The sequence below is a fragment of the Electrona antarctica genome (genome assembly GCF_951216825.1).
Source record: "Electrona antarctica genome assembly, chromosome: 3".
NCBI classification, from domain to species: Eukaryota; Metazoa; Chordata; class Actinopteri; order Myctophiformes; family Myctophidae; genus Electrona; species Electrona antarctica.
This window is the reverse complement of record NC_136808.1, coordinates 48,800,902-48,823,113: the sequence shown is the minus strand read 5'-3', so window position 1 is coordinate 48,823,113 and position 22,212 is coordinate 48,800,902. Positions and strand designations below refer to the sequence as shown.

At 43.7% G+C, this 22,212-nt stretch overlaps 1 protein-coding gene across 1 annotated transcript in view; it reads left to right on the top strand.

The window, feature by feature from the left end:
- The window catches only part of ush2a (Usher syndrome 2A (autosomal recessive, mild)), a 363,038-nt gene that overhangs the window by 130,301 nt on the left and 210,525 nt on the right, over positions 1-22,212 (top strand). Inside the window, exons 29-36 of the mRNA XM_079496383.1 lie at positions 2,948-3,078; positions 11,821-11,947; positions 12,575-12,676; positions 14,790-14,978; positions 16,087-16,268; positions 17,528-17,804; positions 18,198-18,407; positions 21,629-21,707. Coding sequence (XP_079352509.1) covers positions 2,948-3,078; positions 11,821-11,947; positions 12,575-12,676; positions 14,790-14,978; positions 16,087-16,268; positions 17,528-17,804; positions 18,198-18,407; positions 21,629-21,707 — 1,297 coding nt within the window. The remainder of the gene's footprint in view (positions 1-2,947; positions 3,079-11,820; positions 11,948-12,574; positions 12,677-14,789; positions 14,979-16,086; positions 16,269-17,527; positions 17,805-18,197; positions 18,408-21,628; positions 21,708-22,212) is intronic.

Below are 22,212 nucleotides of genomic sequence, written 5' to 3'. Positions count from 1 at the left end.
TGGGCACAAAGCTTTATGAGGCCTTTATGATGTAGAAAACATACATGACTTTATGGAATAAAAACCTTAATAAAACCTTCAGCCTGCCCTGCCACTGTGTTTACCACTATTGGTGCTATTGACGATATGCACACGGCTGCTTTCCGTACAGCTGCAATGTTGGTGAGTTTGACGTTATTTAATATAATTAGAGAGGACTTTTCTGTTTGGATGAATGGGCTGTCTTATGGGAAGTTGCACCTAGTTAGCACCTCGCTGGCAAGATGGCAGCCGTGTGCATATCGTCAATAACGGGCCACTCCACTTTTTGGCCTATAACTCTTGAACCGTAGGTCATACAAAAATTCTTCTGGATTCCTCTGTCCATGACGCAACTACAAATACATACAAATACAATAGAGCACGCACATCCACAAACTAAACGCCAGGTGCCGGGCCGAGGCCAAAGATAGAAGAAAAAAGATAGGGTCCGCACACTGAAGTAAGCTCCAAAGCTTAAAAGGTTTATTTAAGGCTCCTTACACCATAGTGGACATGTCGTTTCGAGCCTCACGGCTCTTCATCAGACCAACTAGCCTACATATAGGCCAAGGCCGTTTCCAAAATTACAACTGACACGATTTTTTGCTACTATTCAGATGTTGTCCTCATTCTTCCATCATGTGATCAATTAATATGTATCAGTCAGTTTTCCTTTTTCATTCCGATTTGCTATGATTGGCTTCCACGTCTACCACAAATTGTATCACACATTGAGAGGTATCTAAAAATGCAGAGACAAAAGCTACTTCACTTACTTAATCCATTCTGGGCGGGAAGCCGGGAACCCCTTTTGGTGTTTTAAACATTATGGTATGCTTTAGCTGTTGAAAAATAGCAGATCTACAAGCTCATATGAACTCGTAGGTCTGCTATTTTTTTTAAATCGTGAAAATGTGACGCAAATCTTTGAATATATATGCTGTCAGAGTGCACGTTTTTAACTCAAATCTTTGGAACAACATATTTTCAGATGGGGGTCGGCGGCCAAATACATATAATGCTAGGGGTCTTTGACATTAAATAGTTTGAGAACCACTGACATAGAAACATAGGTTTTTCAAGAAAACTATCAGGATTTAGAAGACATTTGTAGAATCGGCCTCAGTGCAAAATGGGTTAACACCTATGATGAATAAAACATCCAATCATACCCCGATTGGCATCTATAGGAGACCTCCAAAGCTGTCTCTAGTGGGCGCCACAGACGCCAACAGCATCCTCTGTCATACCCCCGACTACAAGGCAATATCTACACTCTGAGCGGCCAAGACGGAGATCTCCGCCCTATCAAATAATTGCGCTCATCGCCCAGGACGGAGATTAATCAAAAGACGGAACATTAATCGTTTCATAACCGAGCGCACCGCTCTACAGCCTGGGAGCGTCTATTGGGCAACATTCGATGTCATTTCCGGTTGGGACGTCATCCAAAGAGTCCCCCCTCCATTTTAATGGAACGTGAATAACTCTTAACAGTTTAAGGGACGGTGACGGGCATCACCGTCAAGTTCAAGTTCACGGTCAGTTGCCCGAGACGGAGATTGATAAATAGGACGGAGATTAATGATATCAAAACCGGTCGCATCATTCCACAGCCTAGGAGCGCTTGTTGCCCAATCCTCGGTGTTGCACAACAGTGACACGTCATCGAAAATGTTCCCTGCCTGTTTAGCGGACGAAAACGAAAATCTTAAAACGTTCATAACTCGCAATCTAAATCATCCCGTCTAATTATGAAAAAAGATCCTGTGTTAGACGGCGCTCTGCGGTCCAGTCGCTAGTCGCGATAGATTTATTCTTACCTCCCGTTGTTGTCGATCGACTCTAGAGTGGTGTGGCTATTGTTAGCTGCTACACAGACATTCACAACAACTTCCGGTCCCCCGGTAAAAGTGGTCCGGGCGCTATAAATGATGGGCACATTATATTAATGGATTAAATAGGTCCGGGCCCTTAAGGTGTTAAGAGTGTTAATGATCTCCTGGAAACGTGTGATGGTTTAACAGAAATAATTGTGAAATTTGGATTACTTTATATTAGAAACATAGTGTTTTGAGAAAGAACATCTGTATCTTGTTTCATAGTTTTTCTGGTCTGTGTGTCGAGAGTAGGAATGATTTTCTGCATAATTCAAAACAATATTCATTCTGAATTATATGCTAGAATATAGTTGAAGGACCTATTGTAAAATAGGACATTGTGACTTTAACAGGTGGAATTGTTATATTTAGATAGTAGACCTGTGTTACTCTGATGCACTTTAGACCTGGAATCATTCTAGGCTGTTCGCTTCTAATAGAAATAAAGTGAACTTAGAACTGGTGTGCTGCTGGGAATACCCGCACCCTGATGGAGATGTTAGATGAATTCACACACGCACACACACACACTCATTGTGCACACAGACATCAAAGTTCTGGGGTAGTTTGAGACTCTAGGGCCTAGAGAGTCTAGGCTGTACATGGCAGCTCTGAGGAGAGGATTTAGATTTACATGCACCGTGTGTGCGTGGTGCGTGCGTGCGTGGTGTGTGGTGTGTGCGTGGTGCGTGCGTGCGTGCCTGCGTGCGTGCATGCGGAGGAGGGAGAACAGAGTCTCTCTGTCAAAGTGTGTTTTACCTCAGTATTATAGGTTTAATCTCTCTGTCTCTTCAAGCTACAATCAATATAACGATAGAACATTGCACATTATCAGTGAAAGCAATGTCTGTGCAATGTTTGTCTTGTGACCACATGTTATTGAAAAGTAATGTGATATGTGTTGTTTGCTGTGAATTTATATATACTTTCTATTTCTCTCTCTCTCTCTCTCTCTCTCTCTCTCTCTCACACACACACACACACACACACACACACACACACACACACACACACACACACACACACACACACTGTCTGTCTCTCAGGGGTGCAGCTGAGCTTCAGAACCCGGTCTCCAGACGGCCTGCTGCTTGTCGCCTTCTCTCCAGGAAACCAGAAAGAGTTTGTGGCCCTACAGATCCAAAATGGACGCCCTTACTTCCTGTTTGATCCGCAGGTAAAATAATATCTGAATTGGAATCGACATTATGCAGTCATATTAAAGCGGGAGGCATATACTCCAGTTTTTAGGTGGTTAGTGAAAACAGAAAGATGTGCTGGGGTGAGCGGTGAGTCGCTTATCACTGTGGCTCAGTGACGTCATGCGTGAGCCTTTCAGACCACCGAGTCATGTTGCTTTTCTAATCTGGAGTATGCGTGTTCAGATTTATAGCTATCCACGATTTAACTTGGTTGATAGAGATTGATAGCTATGAACGTGGTTCATAGCTACACCTACTGAAAGGTCACAACTGCACAAAGAGTATGTCTTTACTCAAACTGTCTAAATAATATAACTCAAGTGTCTTTTATACTTTTATTGTCGTTCAACAAACATACATTTAAACACATGAACTAGTTATCTAGGGTTGGTTTTAGGGTTAGTGTTAACCCAGTTTAGGTTAGACGTTTAGTTAGGTAAATAACCTGCATGAATGAGACAGAAATACACATACATTCGTCGATTACAGGCAGGTTTACACAACACATGGATAACACATTATTCATTGATTATTAATAGTTTGCATTATGTATCAATAATTACCATTGGTCTATGTGAGCTGTGTTGTTCATCGTACGTTTGGCACGAGGCTGGATTCATCTTAGTTGGTTCCACTAGAATCTGCTCTCTACACTCGCCGAAGTGGTTTATAAAACCTCTGTTTCCGACAGGGCCGCCCTCTGGGCGGTTCTTACTAGCTAACATTCAATTGGCTGCTGAGCTCCTTCCTGTGGTTGGTTTAAGACCAGGAAGTATTACAACTGACATGTGCTTTGAGAGTGGAGACAATGAGGTGCTATCTCTCTCCATCTATGCAGTTTGGAGGAAATAGTGGTCCTGTTGTTGACTTCAGCTATTCATGGCAGTTTGGCAGTCAGCAGCACACTGCGCTCAGCAGAACACTGCGCTCAGCAGCACACTGCGCTCAGCAGCACACTGCGCTCAGCAGCACACTGCGCTCAGCAGCACACTGTGCTCAGCAGCACACTGCGCTCAGCAGCACACTGCGCTCAGCAGAACACTGCGCTCAGCAGCACACTGCGCTCAGCAGCACACTGCGCTCAGCAGCACACTGCGCTCAGCAGCACACTGCGCTCAGCAGCACACTGCGCTCAGCAGCACACTGCGCTCAGCAGCACACTGCACTCAGCAGCACACTGCTTGGTCAAATAAAGGCAGACATTTTGTTTTGTCTGCGATCAGTAAATACCCATATCACTGCGTGAAAAGAGGGGTTAACGGGCAATTATGGGCACTGTATTTTGCCCGTAAACCTCAAGTTTAGCGGGCATATACAGTTAATATACGGTAATATACCGGTACAGGTGTGATTGTACAATTCGGGAGTTTGTGGAAAGTTTAAAGGACCACTTCACCACTTTTCAACCTATCTTCATATAATAGGTCCTCACTAATAATCATGATAAAATGGCAAGATTTTGTTTCTACTCAGTCTGTGTCTCATAGGAGGGCTGTGGGCAGTTCAGAAACCGTCCTCCAATGACATCATCATTAGGCAGATTTTTTTTAAACAAGATTGTTTTACAAAAATGTTTAGATTGTCATTCTCGTGAGAACGATGACTTCCATTTTCGCATTGCAACTTTTCAGGACTAGAAAGCCTGCAGTTTCTATTAGCTTGTATTCCCCATCGATGATGTCACTGGAGGACGGTTTCTGAACTGCCCACAGCCCTCCTATGAGACACAGACCGAGTAGAAAAAAATTGCGCAATTTTTTCATGATTTTTAGTGAGGACCTATTATATGAAGATAGGTTGAAAAGTGGTGAAGTGGTCCTTTAACGGGAATTTCCTGTAATATACACATCCGTATTCCATGCTTTTTGCGCAGTACTGGAGGACAATTCGTGTTGCATGCTTTATCATGTATACAATGTAGGGATGTCCGATATTATCGGCCTCCCGATATTGTCGGCCGATATTTGCATAAAAATGTAATATCGGAAAATCGTTTTAATTTATCCGTTTGAATTAATTAAATTGTTATGATAATGTTTATTTTTATTTGGAAAAACCTTACATTTATGAATGCATCCATTAGGGAATCACAATCAAATTAGGCATAATGTGTTAATTCCACGACCGGAGCTTGACAATATCGGAATATCGGCAACAATGTCAATGTGGAACATCCCTAATAAAATTTAGTTTTTCTTCTTGGAGTCACGGAACTGCATGACTGCCCACCCGCTTCTGTAGAACTGTAGTATGAACTCTTTATTAGAACGTCTCATCCACTCTCATCTAATTTCATTTTTCCTGTTGTTTGTTTCATCCTATAAGCTCCCCTTACTGTATCTGTCTCCGTCTTCCCCATTTCCAGTCTTTCTTGTCTCTCTATCTACCGTTCACTTCTTCTCTCCATGTCTCTCTATCTGCCGTTCACTTCTTCTCTCCATGTCTCTCTATCTGCCGTTCACTTCTTCTACCCATGTCTCTCCATGTCTCTCTATCTGCCGTTCACTTCTTCTCTCCATGTCTCTCTATCTGCCGTTCACTTCTTCTCTCCATGTCTCTCTATCTGCCGTTCACTTCTTCTCTCCATGTCTCTCTATCTACCGTTCACTTCTTCTCTCCATGTCTCTCTATCTGCCGTTCACTTCTTCTCTCCATGTCTCTCTATCTGCCGTTCACTTCTTCTCTCCATGTCTCTCATCTAATAAATGTGATTTGCAGCCCTCATTGGTTTCTCTCAGTTAGAGAGAGAGAGAGAGAGAACTTTGAAAGTGTGTCAACGTTTGAATTGGCCTGCAATTAACTCATTCCCTGCAGTCACCACGCGTGAATACCAATCACAAGCTAATTAAGCTTCACATGCGTGTGCACGCACACACACACACACATACACACGCACGTGCGCACACACGCAGACACATCATCCTTATCCATCCACACAGACACATGTAGGGGGGTAAAGAGTCAACGACTTCAATGATGAAAGCAATGATGGAGGATGATTATACATAAGCATTACACACACATACACACACAAAACCACTCCACACGTTGTCTCTCCGCTTCAGTGTGGTGATATCAACTCAAGTGTGCGTGCGTGCGTGTGCGTATGTGTGTGTGTGTGTGTACAGTATGTGCACAACTATGTACATTCCTGGTTGAATTGAAGTTGAGTAGTGTATGGATGTGTGTTTAGTGTATCGTGTGCGTTGCCACATCTGTGTCTCGTCTCTAACCCAGTTGATTTGTTCGTTTAGTCTAGTTTGTGGTAATTAACAGTGGGAGTGGTGTCACGGCTTATTAGTGTTCCCCTAGATACATATAGCTGGGGCCATTAGTTCCCCCATTAGCCTGTTGAGCTAGCCTAATGGGATTACCAGCGCAGGGGGGCTAATTTAGCGTGACACAGGAAACTGGTATGCTTAGAAACACACGCACGTGTGAACTGACACACGCACAAATACACATTCTAGCACAAACACACATATTCACATGAATGAGAGGCGTGCGCTCGCACACACAGATGTGCACGCACACGTTACATTAGTTAGCTGTCACTGAGTGACACTTTCTCTCTCTCTCTCTCTCTCTCTCTCACTCTGTCTCTCTCTGACACACACACACACGTCTCACACACACTCACACCCTCACGCGCGCGCGTACACACACACACACACACACACACACACACACACACACACACACACACACACACACACTCTCGCTAATGATGCAATTAAGAAGTGTGCGCTGCTGAAACTCTGGCATTCTCAGTGAGAGGTGGTTAGTTAGCATTAGCTGCTGCTGTCACACGCAGGCTGTGAGACTATGATGTGCATTTTACCACTCGCTGTACACACTCTAGAGATAATTATCTGTCACTGACTGTTAAAACATGGAGTGCCATTGCCATGGAGTGGTATTATGTAAGGAGGAAGAATCTTTTCAAAAAAGTGTACAGTATTTGTTAAAATGTCGTTTTTAATGGCAAAAACCAAGCATTTTTTATGAACTGGTGGACACGCCCACCAGTTAATGAAGTATGCCTGGTTTGCTGGGTGGTAGCCTCAGTACCCAGGCTTTTATTTCCGTTCGCATTCGGCTCAAAAATGAAAGCCTGGAGGAACAATACACATTTCCTGGTCTAGGAGTGGGAGTGAACTACAGTGCAGAGGGGGCGGGGCTAGAGGAGTGGGAGTGAACTACAGTGCAGAGGGGGCGGGGCTAGAGGAGTGGGAGTGAACTACAGTGCAGAGGGGCGTCGCTCGAAGTTTTCTCCGCTGTTTTCTACCAGGCTAGCTGGGTGGCGAATCCACCTAAACTGAAGCTGCACCCACAGCTGTTGTTGTATGATGTGTGTGTGTGTGTGTGTGTGTGTGTGTGTGTGTGTGTGTGTGTGTGTGTGTGTGTGTGTGTGTGTGTGTGTGTGTGTGTGTGTGTGTGTGTGTGTGTGTGTGTGTGTGTGTGTGTGCACGCACGCACGCATGCTTAACCCCAGTAAAACTATGCTTAACCCTAAACTTATTCTCAGCAAAACAAAATAAAGAATCCAAGAACCGCGGCACCGAGCGGTCGGCGTGAGGTCAGTGAAAAAAAAATCGAGGGACGAGATGGTTTAGGGGCGACTGTACCTGATACCATGGTGTCAATGTCATGTCAGCAAAGGGACACAAAGTGACACAAGAAAACTGAATGCACTTCTTTGATTCTTATCTTGGTAAGCTCTTGACCACTCAGCATGAGGAAAAAGGCTAAAATAAGAAAACATTGCTGAAGCAGATAAATCAATGAGCACTACCGTACTGTAAAAGGAAGGGTTACCAAAATCAGAACAAATAGGCTAATGGATATGAAATAATAGATGAAATGTGCTCCTATTACACTACTTATGAGGACTATTGTTGTCATGAACTGGTCATGAACACACACACGCACACACATGCGTGCGCGCGCATGCAACACACACACACACACACGCATGCGCACACGCACACACTCACACACACACTCACACGAAGGCACAAGAAGTTATGTGAATGTCACCCAGTGTTCAGCTGAACATCACTTCACCTGTGTGGCCTGTCCTCTCCTTAAGAGATTGGCTAAACACACAAGCACACACACACACACACACACACACACACACACACACACACACACACACACACACACACACACGCTTGCATATACGCTTGCATATACTCTCATACATTTACACACATGAATTCTGCTCTCTCAATCGTCACTTACTGTTAGGTGCTCACAGAAACACACACACACGCACACACACACACACACACACACACACACACACACACACACACACACACACACACACACACACATGCTCCAAGGGTGCCAGGTGTCGCTGTATCAACCAAAGGGGGATCACTTTGGATAAGTGCTACTTATCTGGCCAAAGTAACAAAGGTTGTGTGTGTGTGTGTGTGTGTGTGTGTGTGTGTGTGTGTGTGTGTGTGTGTGTGTGTGTGTGTGTGTGTGTGTGTGTGTGTGTGTGTGTGTGTGTGTGTGTGTGTGTGTGTGTGTGTGTGTGTGTGCGCGCGCGTGCGCACGTATCAGCTTCCAACATCACAGAGTATATTAAAGAGAAAGCAGTGAGGGCGTTGGGGCATCCACTTTCTCACACACGCACACACACAGTCACACACCAAGGATAGCACAAGTGCAGGTCACAGAGCAGTTCATCATGCCATACACACAGGCACATGCACAAACACGCACGCGCGCACACGCAAGCAGAGAATAGTTAACAAGGTAAACCCCAGCACCGTATTCTGGGCAAAACCTTAGCAGAAAATAGCCGGTGGACCAACGCAGCGCCTTGTGAGCTTGTAGATTGGTTACTCTCTGAGAAGAGGTTTAATGTAGAGCGAAAAGTTAGAGCGTCGCAGTCCCGCCCCCTCGAGAGACCCGGAAAAGAATTCCCCGTTCATTTTCCTCATAGACTTTTCAAAAAGTATTTATTTAAAGACGTTTACGTTGCGGACAAAGCCAACTCGAGTTGTGACAAATCATGACAATAAACACAATGTTTTGGGCCAAACAAAGAATTAGAAAGAAGAAGAAAAACGGCAGGTTACAACACTTGTACACACTTGTTGTCTTTATTCTTTGTAATTATTTGTTTGGTCCAAAATATTGTGTGTGTTGTCATGATTTGTCACGACTCGAGTTGGCTTCGTAGGACGCTTAAAAGGTCTTAAAATAAATACTTTTTGAAACGTCTATGGGAAAAATGCATTGGGAATTATTTCCTGGGCCTGGCGTCGTCATGAAAGGGGGCGGGACTATAGAACTATGAGGGACTCCATTCAACAACAATATGGGGCGGTGTCTTCAGCGTTGGGCTGACTGTATTATCTTACTGTATTATATTCAGAGCTGACTGTATTATCTCTCCTGCATTGAACGCCCTATCCCTATAATGGAATTTGCTGGCAGACTGATTTCACCATGCAGCTGATGTACATAATGTTGAGAAGTCACATGGTGTCTGTTTTGTTGTTCTTTTCTTGTTCTTACACATAGTAGGAACGCTTTGCATGCGTTTCATATAGTTAACTGGTTTTAGATTGGGTCCTTAAAAGTGTAGGAATGTAATGAGCTGAGCCATTTAAACTTGGCTGTGGGTGTGCGTGATGCGTGATGCTCTTTCCTGAGGGGTCTTGTTAAGTAGAGCTGTCTAGTGATGCTACTAAACATGTCAGAAGCTGATATACTCTGGCATTCATACATATATTGATCCATGATTAAATCTTCATCACTGTGTGTGTGTGTGTGTGTGTGTGTGTGTGTGTGTGTGTGTGTGTGTGTGTGTGTGTGTGTGTGTGTGTGTGTGTGTGTGTGTGTGTGTGTGTGTGTGTGTGTGTGTGTGTGTGTGTGTGTGTGCGTGCGTGCGTGCGTTTCCTTGTTTTACAGCTGTTATTGCCCAGCCCACTTGCTAAAAGCTGATACAATGATGTCATACTTAATAGGCAGCAGAAAGTATTATAACAACACTTTGATGTCTGTGTGTTCACACTATCGTGTGTGTGTGTGTGTGTGTGTGTGTGTGTGTGTGTGTGGGGGGGGGGGGGTGTTATCCTAAATGTCCTCAACAGAGAAAGTCGATTATAACAAGCCTCCATTCTGTGGGTCATTAATCTGAACATCTAACAGCAGGTCTAGCTGAGTGGGTTCAGGTGCGTTTGCTCTGTTGAAGGGGTGAACGTGAGGTTACGTCCCAAATTCACCTACAGTACACAGCAGCAGTCAACAGACGTCAGTAGGAGTCCCGACGCTGCACTGCTGTCAAGAGTGATCCCTTCAATAACTTTCAACACTCCGACAGAACGCACGCGCTACGCTGACGGCTCTGCTCCTCATCTGCATGAATTTGCATTCTGAGTGAGCAGACATGCACGAGAAATAAGCATCCGCTCCATGGCATCAGCAAGCCCAAGCATTTAGGGAACCCAGACTTGCTTACTTTGCAGTGAATGCTGTTATACTTCCACCCCACACCTCTTCTCCTACTTAAAATTCAAATGTACACTGAACTGATTGGCTTGAACTTGACCAATGGAAGTCGCCGGTCTGAACCCGGTTCGACATGATCAATCAGCCCTGCCGGTAATACGCACATACCGTACTGTAGCAAACGACTCTAACCCTAAACCTCCAATGAGTTGTTGTAGTGGTGAATCTAGGTTGAAGGTTTGTTTTCTTGCATAACTGGGTTTAGTTTAGTTTTTTTTGCTGTAGTTGTGATAGTTAGGTAGATAGTTATGAATTAATGCAACGGTAATACAAATGTTTGTATTTTGTTGCGACCGTAGGTCACATTTATCATGAAAACCTGCATTTCCCGTTTGTTCGTTCGTTCGTTTGTTTGTTCGTTTGTTTGTTCGTTTGTTCGTTCGTTGCGTCACCCATGCCTCCATATATGGTCACGCCTTGTGACATCACGCCTCGTGACATCACTCCTCCATATATGGTCACGCCTTGTGACATCACGCCTCGTGACATCACGCCTCCATATATTGTCACGCCTTGTGACAACACGCCTCGTGACATCACGCCTGGTGACATCACGCCTCCATATATGGTCACGCCTTGTGACATCACGCCTTGTGACATCACGCCTCGTGACATCACGCCTCCATATATGGTCATGCCTCATCATGATGAGACCCTTAGATCTCCATTATGGTTGTCAGTCCAACCACTGTGGTTGCCGCGACACGACTCAGACTTGCAAATGAACCAAGTTGGTACAACACATGATCTCCATACAGTATGTGTACCTGGATCTCCATATATGAAGACCACAACACTGACCTCATCAAACCCTGGATAGCCATACATGGTTTGACATACTAGATCTGCATATATGAAGACCACAACACTGACCTCATCAAACCCTGGATAGCCATACATGGTTTGACATACTAGATCTGCATATATGAAGACCACAACACTGACCTCATCAAACCCTGGATAGCCATACATGGTTTGACATACTAGATCTGCATACATGAAGCTGGCCAGCTACTCTACATCTGACCTCCATTAATAGTTTAACTCCTGCTTCTCAACTGTGCCGTATTAAGAAGCTCTGTTGTTTCAGCGCGACATCGCCCTTTTGGGCGTCTTACTGGTACTGTGTGTGTGTGTGTGTGTGTGTGTGTGTGTGTGTGTGTGTGTGTGTGTGTGTGTAGGACTCTGTGGTGTCTGTGGGCGTGCAGGGCGATGCAGGCCGTCGCTATGACGATGGACAGTGGCACAGCTTCTTGGCGCTGAGGCGCGGGGCCGTGGGAACAATCGTTGTCGACGATCAATACAGAGGTAAATCTACTGATATTCATACTGACCTGTGTGTGTGTGTGTGTGTGTGTGTGTGTGTGTGTGTGTGTGTGTGTGTGTGTGTGTGTGTGTGTGTGTGTGTGTGTGTGTGTGTGTGTGTGTGTGTGTGTGTGAAGGTATTAGCCAGGTTAATCCCAACTACTCTCTGTCTGATGACGATAATGAGGCTAGGCAGCCCACACACACACACACACACACACACACACACACACAGCACAGCACAGCACGGGCACAACTTATTTATTTCACAGTTTATTTTCTTTATTCTAATTACTTCATTATCTTTTCATTACTTCAAGTATTTTCTCTTCTGTTCTCCATCCTGTTTTGTATTTTAAAAAATCTCTCTATTTCCACTTGTCCAAACCCCCGTTTTTATCGTCTCCTCTAACCTTTTCTTTCATCTCCCCTATCCTCGCTCTCTCTCTCTCTCTCTCTCTCTCTCTCTCTCTCTCTCTCTCTCTCTCTCTCTCTCTCTCTCTCTCTCTCTCTCTCTCTCTCTCTCTCTCTCTCTCTCTCTCTCTCTCTCTCTCTCTCTCTCTCTCTCTCTCTCTCTCTCTCTCTCTCTCTCTCTCTCTCTCTCTCCCCCTCTCTCTCTCCCCCCATCAGGCCAGGCGTCGGCCTCCAGTGGTCATTCCATCATTGGAGAGAACACGGGTGTGTTCGTCGGAGGTGTGCCTGATCACTTCACTCTGCTCAGACGTGATGCAGGTGAGGTGGTTCTCACTTTAACACACCAACACATCATACACAACAAAACACATCAACACACCACTTCATGCTAGAAGGCTTTCTTACCTTTATTTGTAGTTGTTACGTCCCCACCAGAGAGGTCCAGGTGTTATTTGTAGTTGTTACGTCCCCACCAGAGAGGTCCAGGTGTTATTTGTAGTTGTTACGTCCCCACCAGAGAGGTCCAGGTGTTATTTTGTGCAAGAGCACATTATTTGCTATTTCCCCTACCATAAGCCCTCAATGAATTGAATTGTATTGTATTATATTGAATGGGGCATTGGGTTTTAGTGCTAATTCGCTTATTTCCATCGCTCAAAAATAAAAAAAACAACAACTACAAATAAAGGTAAGAAAGCCTTCTAGTCCGAAATTCTCCGTTAACACCAACCTTGTAAAAAAAACAAAAAAAAAACAGAAAATGGGACAAAGAATGTTCAGAAATATTGATGAAAATAGCAGATCTACAAGTATCTTGAAACCTTGTAGATTGGGCTGTTTCCACTACCTTTTTCTTGACACTCAAGTAGGGCATTAATCGAGGAGAATACGAGCTACGAGGTTTCTGCCCTGCAGCGACTATATATTAATTAACTCAACAGCACACCCGTTGCCACACCGGCTATAATACATCAACGCACTAGTTAACGCTACGGCACACCCATTAACACCCCGGTTCATACATGGACACAACGGTTACCACATCTGTTGACACATCCACACTCCACTTAATTAACTCAACAATACAGCCTTTGACACAACGCGTATTATCAACACACCAGTTCTCACGTCCGTTAACACAACCACGCATCGGTTCAGAATCAGCTTTATTGTCACATCACAGGTTTACAGTAAAGAAATGTGTGAAATCCTTTTTTCCCCGGATAAACACATCATTTAACACAGATCTGGGCATTACATGGCCCGGGAGCGTGAAAGATTACTTTAGAAAATAAAAATAAATAAAAACGTACTTTCTAATTCTGCCTTTTATGCGTGGACTAAAACTGCATTGCATTTATTTTGAAGCCTGTTAACGAATCCTGACGTCGAAATTGAAAAAAAAATCTTCTAAATCATGACAATTTTCTGCACATTTTAACGATTTAAAAAAAATAGCAGACCTACAAGTTCATAGCGCGGCACTCGGTGCCGCGCTATGAGCTTGTAGATCTGCTATTTTTCAATAGCTAAATTATAACATAATGTATGTAACACCAAAAGGGGTTCCCGCTCAAAATGGGTTAATATTCACGTACACTAAATCTGTTTCCTGCCATGAATTGCGTGTGATTGACAACCTGTTACCTTCCTTATCACCCCTCAAAAATGTCCGCTCATGCCAAAAAATGAGGTTTCAACAAAATATGGACTACTAAGTATTAAATTACTGAAGTCAGAGGTAGTAATAATAATTACATATACTCTTACCATCTTGTCAAAACAATGTAATTTACTGCTTTTTATATAGAAATAAAAAATAATATTTTAATGCAGAATTGAGTTCAGTTTCTCATTTGGCCCCTTGGGAAATATAATTTCCCCTCATTTAACACCTCAACACAGCAGTTAATACACTAGATAACCCAGTCAACACACCACTTAACACACTAGATAACCCAGTCAACACAGCACTTAACACACTAGATATCCCAGTCAACACACCACTTAAAACACTAGATAACCCAGTCAACACACCACTTAAGACACTAGATAACCCAGTCAACACACCACTTAACACACTAGATAACCCAGTCAACACAGCACTTAACACACTAGATAACCCAGTCAACACACTAGATATCCCAGTCAACACACCACTTAAAACACTAGATAACCCAGTCAACACACTAGATAACCCAGTCAACACACCAGTTAACACACTAGATAACCCAGTCAACACACTAGATAACCCAGTCAACACACTAGATAACCCAGTAAACACACTAGATAACCCAGTCAACACACTAGATAACCCAGTCAACACACTAGATAACCCAGTCAACACACCAGTTAACACACTGTTTTCCCTCTGACCTCTGACCTGTCTCTGACCTCTGACCTGTCTCTGACCTCTGACCTGTCTCGCCAGCGGACGCTGGTCTAGTTCTGCGGGGGTTCGCCGGTTGTCTCAGAGACGTGAGATATAAGATGGTTGACAACCCGTCAGAGGAGTGGAGGCTTCTGGATTGGTCCACAGCCACAGAGAGGGTGGCGGCCTATGACAGCTGGGAGGGATGCCCTGCCCAATCGAACGTGGGCGTTCATTTCCTGGGTCAAGGTAGGTTTTGTTATTGCTTAATGTAAGTCGCTCTGGATTAAGAGCGTCTGCTAAATGCCTAAATTGTAATTGTAGGAACTTTTGGATGTTTGTTGAGTGAATGTTTGTTCATTTAGGACGTTATAAATGCTGCTTTGACTCACTTACTGTATGCTGTCATGGTTTCAGATAATAAGTATCAGTTTTATATGTTTACAATATCTCTTCATAATTTTCGATACAGTAAGTAAGTAAGTAAGTAAGTAGCCTTGCCGAGCCATGAGGCCCATAGGGCAGGAGCCTATCTCCTGTTTCTGTAGCGTGAGGCAGCTTGATGTACAAGTACACCCCCTGGACATGACGCTAGTATGTCGCAGGGACTTACCCTTGATGCTGAGTGTCAAGCAGGGAGGCACTGGGTCCCATTTTTAGAGTCTTTGGTATGACCCGGCCGGGGATTGAACCCCGACCTCCCAGTCTCAGGGCAGACACTCTAACCACAAGGCCACTGAGCAGGTTGATACTCAAACCAAATATTTGCGACGGAGACGAAACAGTTGAGCCCGATTTGTAGTTTGTCAGTACAAAGAGCTGGTCCACAAGATACAACCTAGCCTCAAAAATCTTTGGGAAGAGACAGAAACAATTAAGTTGTATCTACAAGGAAGTACTTAGAAAAAAAAAAGCTGTCAAGATAGCAAATAACCTCCTCTCATCCACTCTGCAGGGAGTTCGAACTACTTCCCTCTGGTAGACGGTACAAAGTACCAAAAGCTAACCGTAACATCTTTAAAAATTCCTTCATTCCTATTGCCATTAGGGCACTAAATGATAATGTCACACTAAATGTCTCGCTAGATTTTTTTTTAATGTATTTGCCACTGTTTTTGCCATGAAAATAATTGCGTAAGTGTTGTTACTGTTGTTGTTGCTGTTTGTTTTTTACTGTTGTTGAGACTGAAGACAAATTTCCACATGTGGACAATAAATTAAACTAACTAACTAACTTAAAGATGCCTTCACAGTTTCAGAGTGGTGTAAAGATGTCATGGTTTCACATAATCAACTGGTGTAAAGATGTCATGGTTTCACATAATCAACTGGTGTAAAGATGTTGTGATGCTTTCAGGTTATCTGGAGTTGAACAGTGACGTTCTGAGAGGAGGAGAGAGCTTTGAGCTTACCATGGTTTTCAAAACGGATCAGCTCAATGCTCTGATGCTCTTCACATATAACACACTCTCTGATGACTACATCCTGGTGAGTCAAATGCTCTTCACATATAACACACTCTCTGATGACTACATCCTGGTGAGTTAATGCTCTTCACATATAACACACTCTCTGATGACTACATCCTGGTGAGTCAAATGCTCTTCACATATAACACACTCTCTGATGACTACATCCTGGTGAGTCAAAGGCTCTTCACATATAACACACTCTCTGATGACTACATACTGGTGAGTCAAATGCTCTTCACATATAACACACACTCTGATGACTACATCCGGGTGAGTTAATGCTCCTCACATATAACACACACTCTGATGACTACATCCGGGTGAGTTAATGCTCCTCACATATAACACACACTCTGATGACTACATCCGGGTGAGTCAATGCTCTTCACATATAACACACTCTCTGATGCAGTGTTGTTTTCGTCGACTAAGACTAAGACGTAAAATGTTCATCGACTACCTTTTTTCACTGACGAAAACCAGATGAAAATTAAACTATGGTGACTAAAACTAAGACTAAATATAATTGACAATTTCGTCAACAAATAAAAACTAGACAAAAATGTTAGGAAGGGACTAGTGGACAAGAGATCCTGTACAAGTCATTTTACACTTGGTTGCGTGCTGAAAATAGCCGATCTACAAGCTCACAACACGTCTCACTGCGACGCGTTGTGAGCTTATAGATCGGCTATTTTCAGCAAGTGTAAAATCGGTCATTACGACGGCATCAAGGCCCGCCAAAATACATTTTAGTCAACTAAATCACCTGTATATTTAGTCGACTAAAATCTTATGATATTTAGTCGACTAAAACTAGACTAACACTAAGACATTCCTGGTGACTAAAATGTGACTAAAACTAAAGGAAAACTATTCAAAAGACTATGACTAAAACTAAAATAAAAAATTGCTGCCAAAAACAACACTACTCTGATGACTACATACTGGTGAGTCTTTACATTCACATCAATCAGGGCAACGCAAGGGCGTTTAAGAGAAATCATGGATTGTAAAAGCAGGCGCCCTGGGGGATTAAGGGCGTGCGCTGTGTTGACGCAACAAAAGTAGATGATCTTCAAGCTCACAACGCGCTGCGACAATGTGATTTTGTAGATCTGCCATTTTTGGTGTCTGATACCTTTGCACAACTAAGAATAAAACACCCGTAAAGATCACCCTCATTATGTAATATAGTAACACCCAAATACACCCATATGTGTGTGTGTGTGTGTGTGTGTGTGTGTGTGTGTGCGTGTGCGTGTGCGTGTGCGTGTGCGTGTGTGTGTGTGTGTGTGTGTGTGTGTGCGCGCGTGTGCTTTCCAGGTGGAGTTAGAAGGAGGTCTGCTATACTTCATGCTCTTCTGGGGAGGTCACATGACTGACCTCATCATGTGGGCGGGGCTTAGCTACTGCCATGGAGAGTGGAGCCAGCTATCAGTGGGCAAGCAGGGCTCATTCATCTCTGCCACAGTCAATGATTGGTCAGAACGGATGAAGGGGTCGGGCGGAGAGGGCAGCGTGGCATTTGATTCGCCGGTGTATTTGGGGGGCATTCCACCTGACCTCGTACATCCTGCGCTGATTGGCCGTCCCAGACACGGTGAGAGATGCAGATAGACGTGCAGGGCCACGTGCGCACACACACACACACACACACACACACACACACACACACACACACACACACACACACACACACACACAGTTGAGATGAATACTTAGATGAATAACCATCTAAGTCCATCATTTATTCTGACCCCTCCCCAAAAAGGGAGGGGTTCGGAATCTGCCCTGACCCCCTATCCATCATTCATACATTATGGATAATTAGTGTGGACTTAGATGGTTATTCGTCTCAACTGCTGAAACCAACAGTTCTAATCCATCGTAACATTGACATCTGTAATAAAATGTAGTGTTTTTTTGTTAAGATATATAATGATTGTCTGTTCTATCATCTTCTCTTCTCTGTTCTCCTCTCCTCTCCTCCCAGGACTTGGAGGTTGTGTACGTGCTCTCACTGTCCGCAGTGATGTCTCTGTATCTGTTGACCTCTCCGCTGCGTTCCGCCGAGCCCTCAGAGTCAACCTGGACGGTTGTTCACCCAGTGAGAGTCGCTTCCATTGCCGTGGAAATGATTCGGTGTTGGTGTACACTGGCAGACAGACGAAGGCCAGAGATGACAATCTACAGCCCTTTACTGGTACGGATTTACCCATTAAGTCCTGAGGCCCATTCTACAAATGCCTTCTACATCAGTAGTGCACACACGGTTTTTCAAAAATGTTAAAAGCAGATGTACAAGGTTGTTTAGTTTATTTAGGATCCCCATTAGCTGTTGCACCTGGCAACAGCCAGGTTCTTCCTGGGGTCCTCACAGAATAATATACATACAAAAAAAACATTACAACATTACATATATCACAAAAACATTACAGATATCACAAAAGCATTACAGATATCACAAAAAAATGATGTTGTGAGCTTGTAGATCTGCATTTTTTTGAATAGAGGGTATGCGCATGCTTAAAGTGTATGGCACATCGAGTGGCAAATCGAGTTGCAAAGCAACAGACAAAGTGAGTTTAACATTGTTTAATGTTGTTTAAACCCATTTTGGGCGGGGACCCCTTTTGGTGTTGGCATTATGTTATGCTTTAGCTATTGAAAAATAGCAGATCTACAAGCTCATAGCGCGCCACCGAGCTTGTAGGTCTTCTATTTTTGAAAAATCGAAGAACCACTGACATAGAAACATAGCTTTTTCAGAAAACTGTCAGGATGTAGAAGACATTTTTAGAATCTGATCTCAGGTCAAAATGGGTTAATGCAATCAGATATAGGACTTTTCTGTTTGGATGTATGGGCTGTCAAGGCCAGAAAGTATTTTTTTGCCACTCAGTGGGTATTCCTGCATAACTTCCTTGTTTGATGATGATGTCACGCGCATACCCTATATAGCCAACGCGAAAATCAAAAATTACACGGATGCTTTCCTGGGTGAAAAGGGTTAAAGTGGCATAACATAAGATTTCACGTATATGTTACATATATTTTGGTTTCTGTGGTGTGCCTTCTACACAACGTGCACAGCAAAGTACATTTTCACCTTGCTACAACAGGATGGGTAATACATTACCCACGTTGGCTTGTGTTGTGTTCGCTGTAGTTAATCTGTGCTGCGTTCTGGCCCTAAATGAATAGTGGAAACTCTGATAATATAATTCTCCCTGCAGATTCACGTTTATTTTTTTACCGTGGCTCTGCAGGATTGTAGCTGTCCAGGAGCGTCTGTGTATCTCTCTGTCTGTTTCTGTGTGTCTGGAACTAATCTCGCAAACCACTGGACCGATCAGCACCACGTTCATGGTGCACGCTGCCAGTAGGCCATACACGCATACGACATTTTAGAATGTGAAACAGGCCATGCGTGATCCATGCAAATCCATTGAGAAAATATTTTGGGGTGACGAGTGAGAGCCTACTCCAAATGAAAGAAGGGTGTGAATCCACACATGTGAACAAAGGCTTCACATGCTTGAAGAAGAAAGGCAACCGTTCAATTAGGGACTGTCCGTTAATAGAATTTGGTCCACAAGTATGTGTATAATGCATTACAGAAATGTTTTTTCTAGATACAGTAACAAGTGACCGACTTGACATATTTTTCTTTCTGTCTTTGATGTTGTAGTACTGTATGAATTCCTTTCTTGGAAACAGTGGATTGGTTCAATCTTAAATGTCCAAATCAGGAGCCAATAATTGAGCATCCTCAGGTGTCCCTGTATTGATCCTAGAGGTGTGATCTTATCCAGGAAACGGAACAGAAGTGCATATGGTTTGGATTAGGGATGCACGATTAATCGGTAGCATAATCGGAATTGGCCATATCGGCCATAAAAATGCCATATCGATATCGGTATCGGAATGGTCTTAAAATAATACAGATTATTTAACGTCTGTGGCACTGAAGCTGTTTTGATCGGTTTTCACCAGAAAATAATAAATACAATGTACTACTTTATTAACAGGCTTTGGGCCAAGCCCCTATAGGGCCTAGGCTTGTTTCCATTGTGGTCCTCTGTATAATATCGGAATCTGTAAGAATCGGTATCGGCAGATATGACCCTGTAAATAATCAGAGATCGGATGTATAATTTCATAATCGTGCACCCCTAGTTTGGAACGGTCACTGTCGCTATTGTTGTCAGTTTGAACCGTAATACTAATAATAATAGTGTTGTAATGTTTTGTTAACACGTTGTATACCCTGTAGAATTTAGACATTGGCGTTTTCTAGAGCAAGGATTGGCCTTATTTTAGCTCGGTAGCATTAACGCTAATTATTTAGCATTCAAGATGGAAGCCAAAACCGGACACGAGTCATATAGTGGAATAGCCTGAAAACACCCGGCACCACTGTACATCTTTCTAGCACTCTGTGGTTGTCACATTATACTATAGGTAGAAGACACCTTGATTGAGAACTCGGAAGAGCGTATAGCTAATATTCACGCCAACATACTTTAGGACTACTAAACTTTATTATTAATTCATCGGTTTCAACAAACAACATTTAGTTAACACATCTATAAATGGCTTATCTGCACAGACTGCCTGGTTTTAGATAAGTATGGTAACAGATTAATTGAGCTATTAAAGACAGTGAAAAGTGTCTATCATAACCAATTATAAGTAGTCTTAATTGACAGATGTTAGTGTCAGGTATGGCTTAATGGCATAGATTATATGCTGGTGGCATAGGCATAGATTTTAAACCTGAAATAGATATAGAAACACAAGAATATACATTTGTTACATTCCCATAATACGTTCTAATCATTTGTATTTAACAGAGATAGTAGGCAGAGTTTAAACAGTAATTACCAGTTCCCCATCCGGATCTCTCTCTTCTCCGTTTGGAGAGGTATGGACTCTTGGTTGATGTTTAGAGAATCTGACTTACTAGAGTCGCCGAAGTGGTTTATAAAACCTCTGTTTAGTGGAGACCGCTTGGCATCATTGGCTGCTGGGCACATTGTAACAGCCTTTCCTGTGCCTTACTATTGGTTGAAAGACCAGGAAGTATTTTCCCACTGACATGTGCTAGCCATGAGGTCTGGCATGGGAGAAGCAGTTTGCTGGTGGAACTTACTAGTGGTTCTGGCACTGACATCCTCTCTCTTCCCTTGAGAGGGAGCCTTTTCACACCTCAACCCCTACCCCCATTGTTATCTTTGGGACTTCACAGGCGGGGGTCCTTTTTAGGTATGTCTGTGCTAGCAGTAGTCAACACTGGTATAGTACCTATTCATTGTTGAACAATATCAATATCATGGATATTTCCACAACCACCACAGCACCACATGTGGTACACTCAATGTGTTAATGAAGGTCATGTGACTCTGTCTCCTTTGTGCAGAGTATCTGTACAGGGTAGTGGCATCTGGGGCAGGAGGCTGGGCAGCAGGACCCTGGGAGAGAGGACGGAGTCCAGGCACAGGTAACGCACGCAGGCACGCAGGCATGCACGCAGGCACGCAGGCACGCAGGCACGCAGGCACGCACGCACGCACGCACGCAGGCAGGCACGCACGCACGCACGCACGCAGGCAGGCACGCACGCACGCACGCACGCACGCACGCACGCACGCACGCACGCACGCACGCACGCACGCACGCACGCACGCACGCACGCACGCACGCACGCACGCCTGTCTGTCTGTCTGTCTGTCTGTCTGTCTGTCTGTCTGTCTGTCTGTCTGTCTGTCTGTCTGTCTGTCTGTCTGTCTGTCTGTCTGTCTGTCTGTCTGTCTGTCTGTCTGTCTGTCTGTCTGTCTGTCTGTCTGTCTGTCTGTCTTAGAACACAGCCCGTAGACCACTTCATAATATATTATACTACACAATACTAGAACACACACGCACTACTGTATGTTTAATACAGTACCAAAGACTGGGAACCCTGATACAGACCTTATCAATCTCTCTACTATTATGGTGTCAGATTG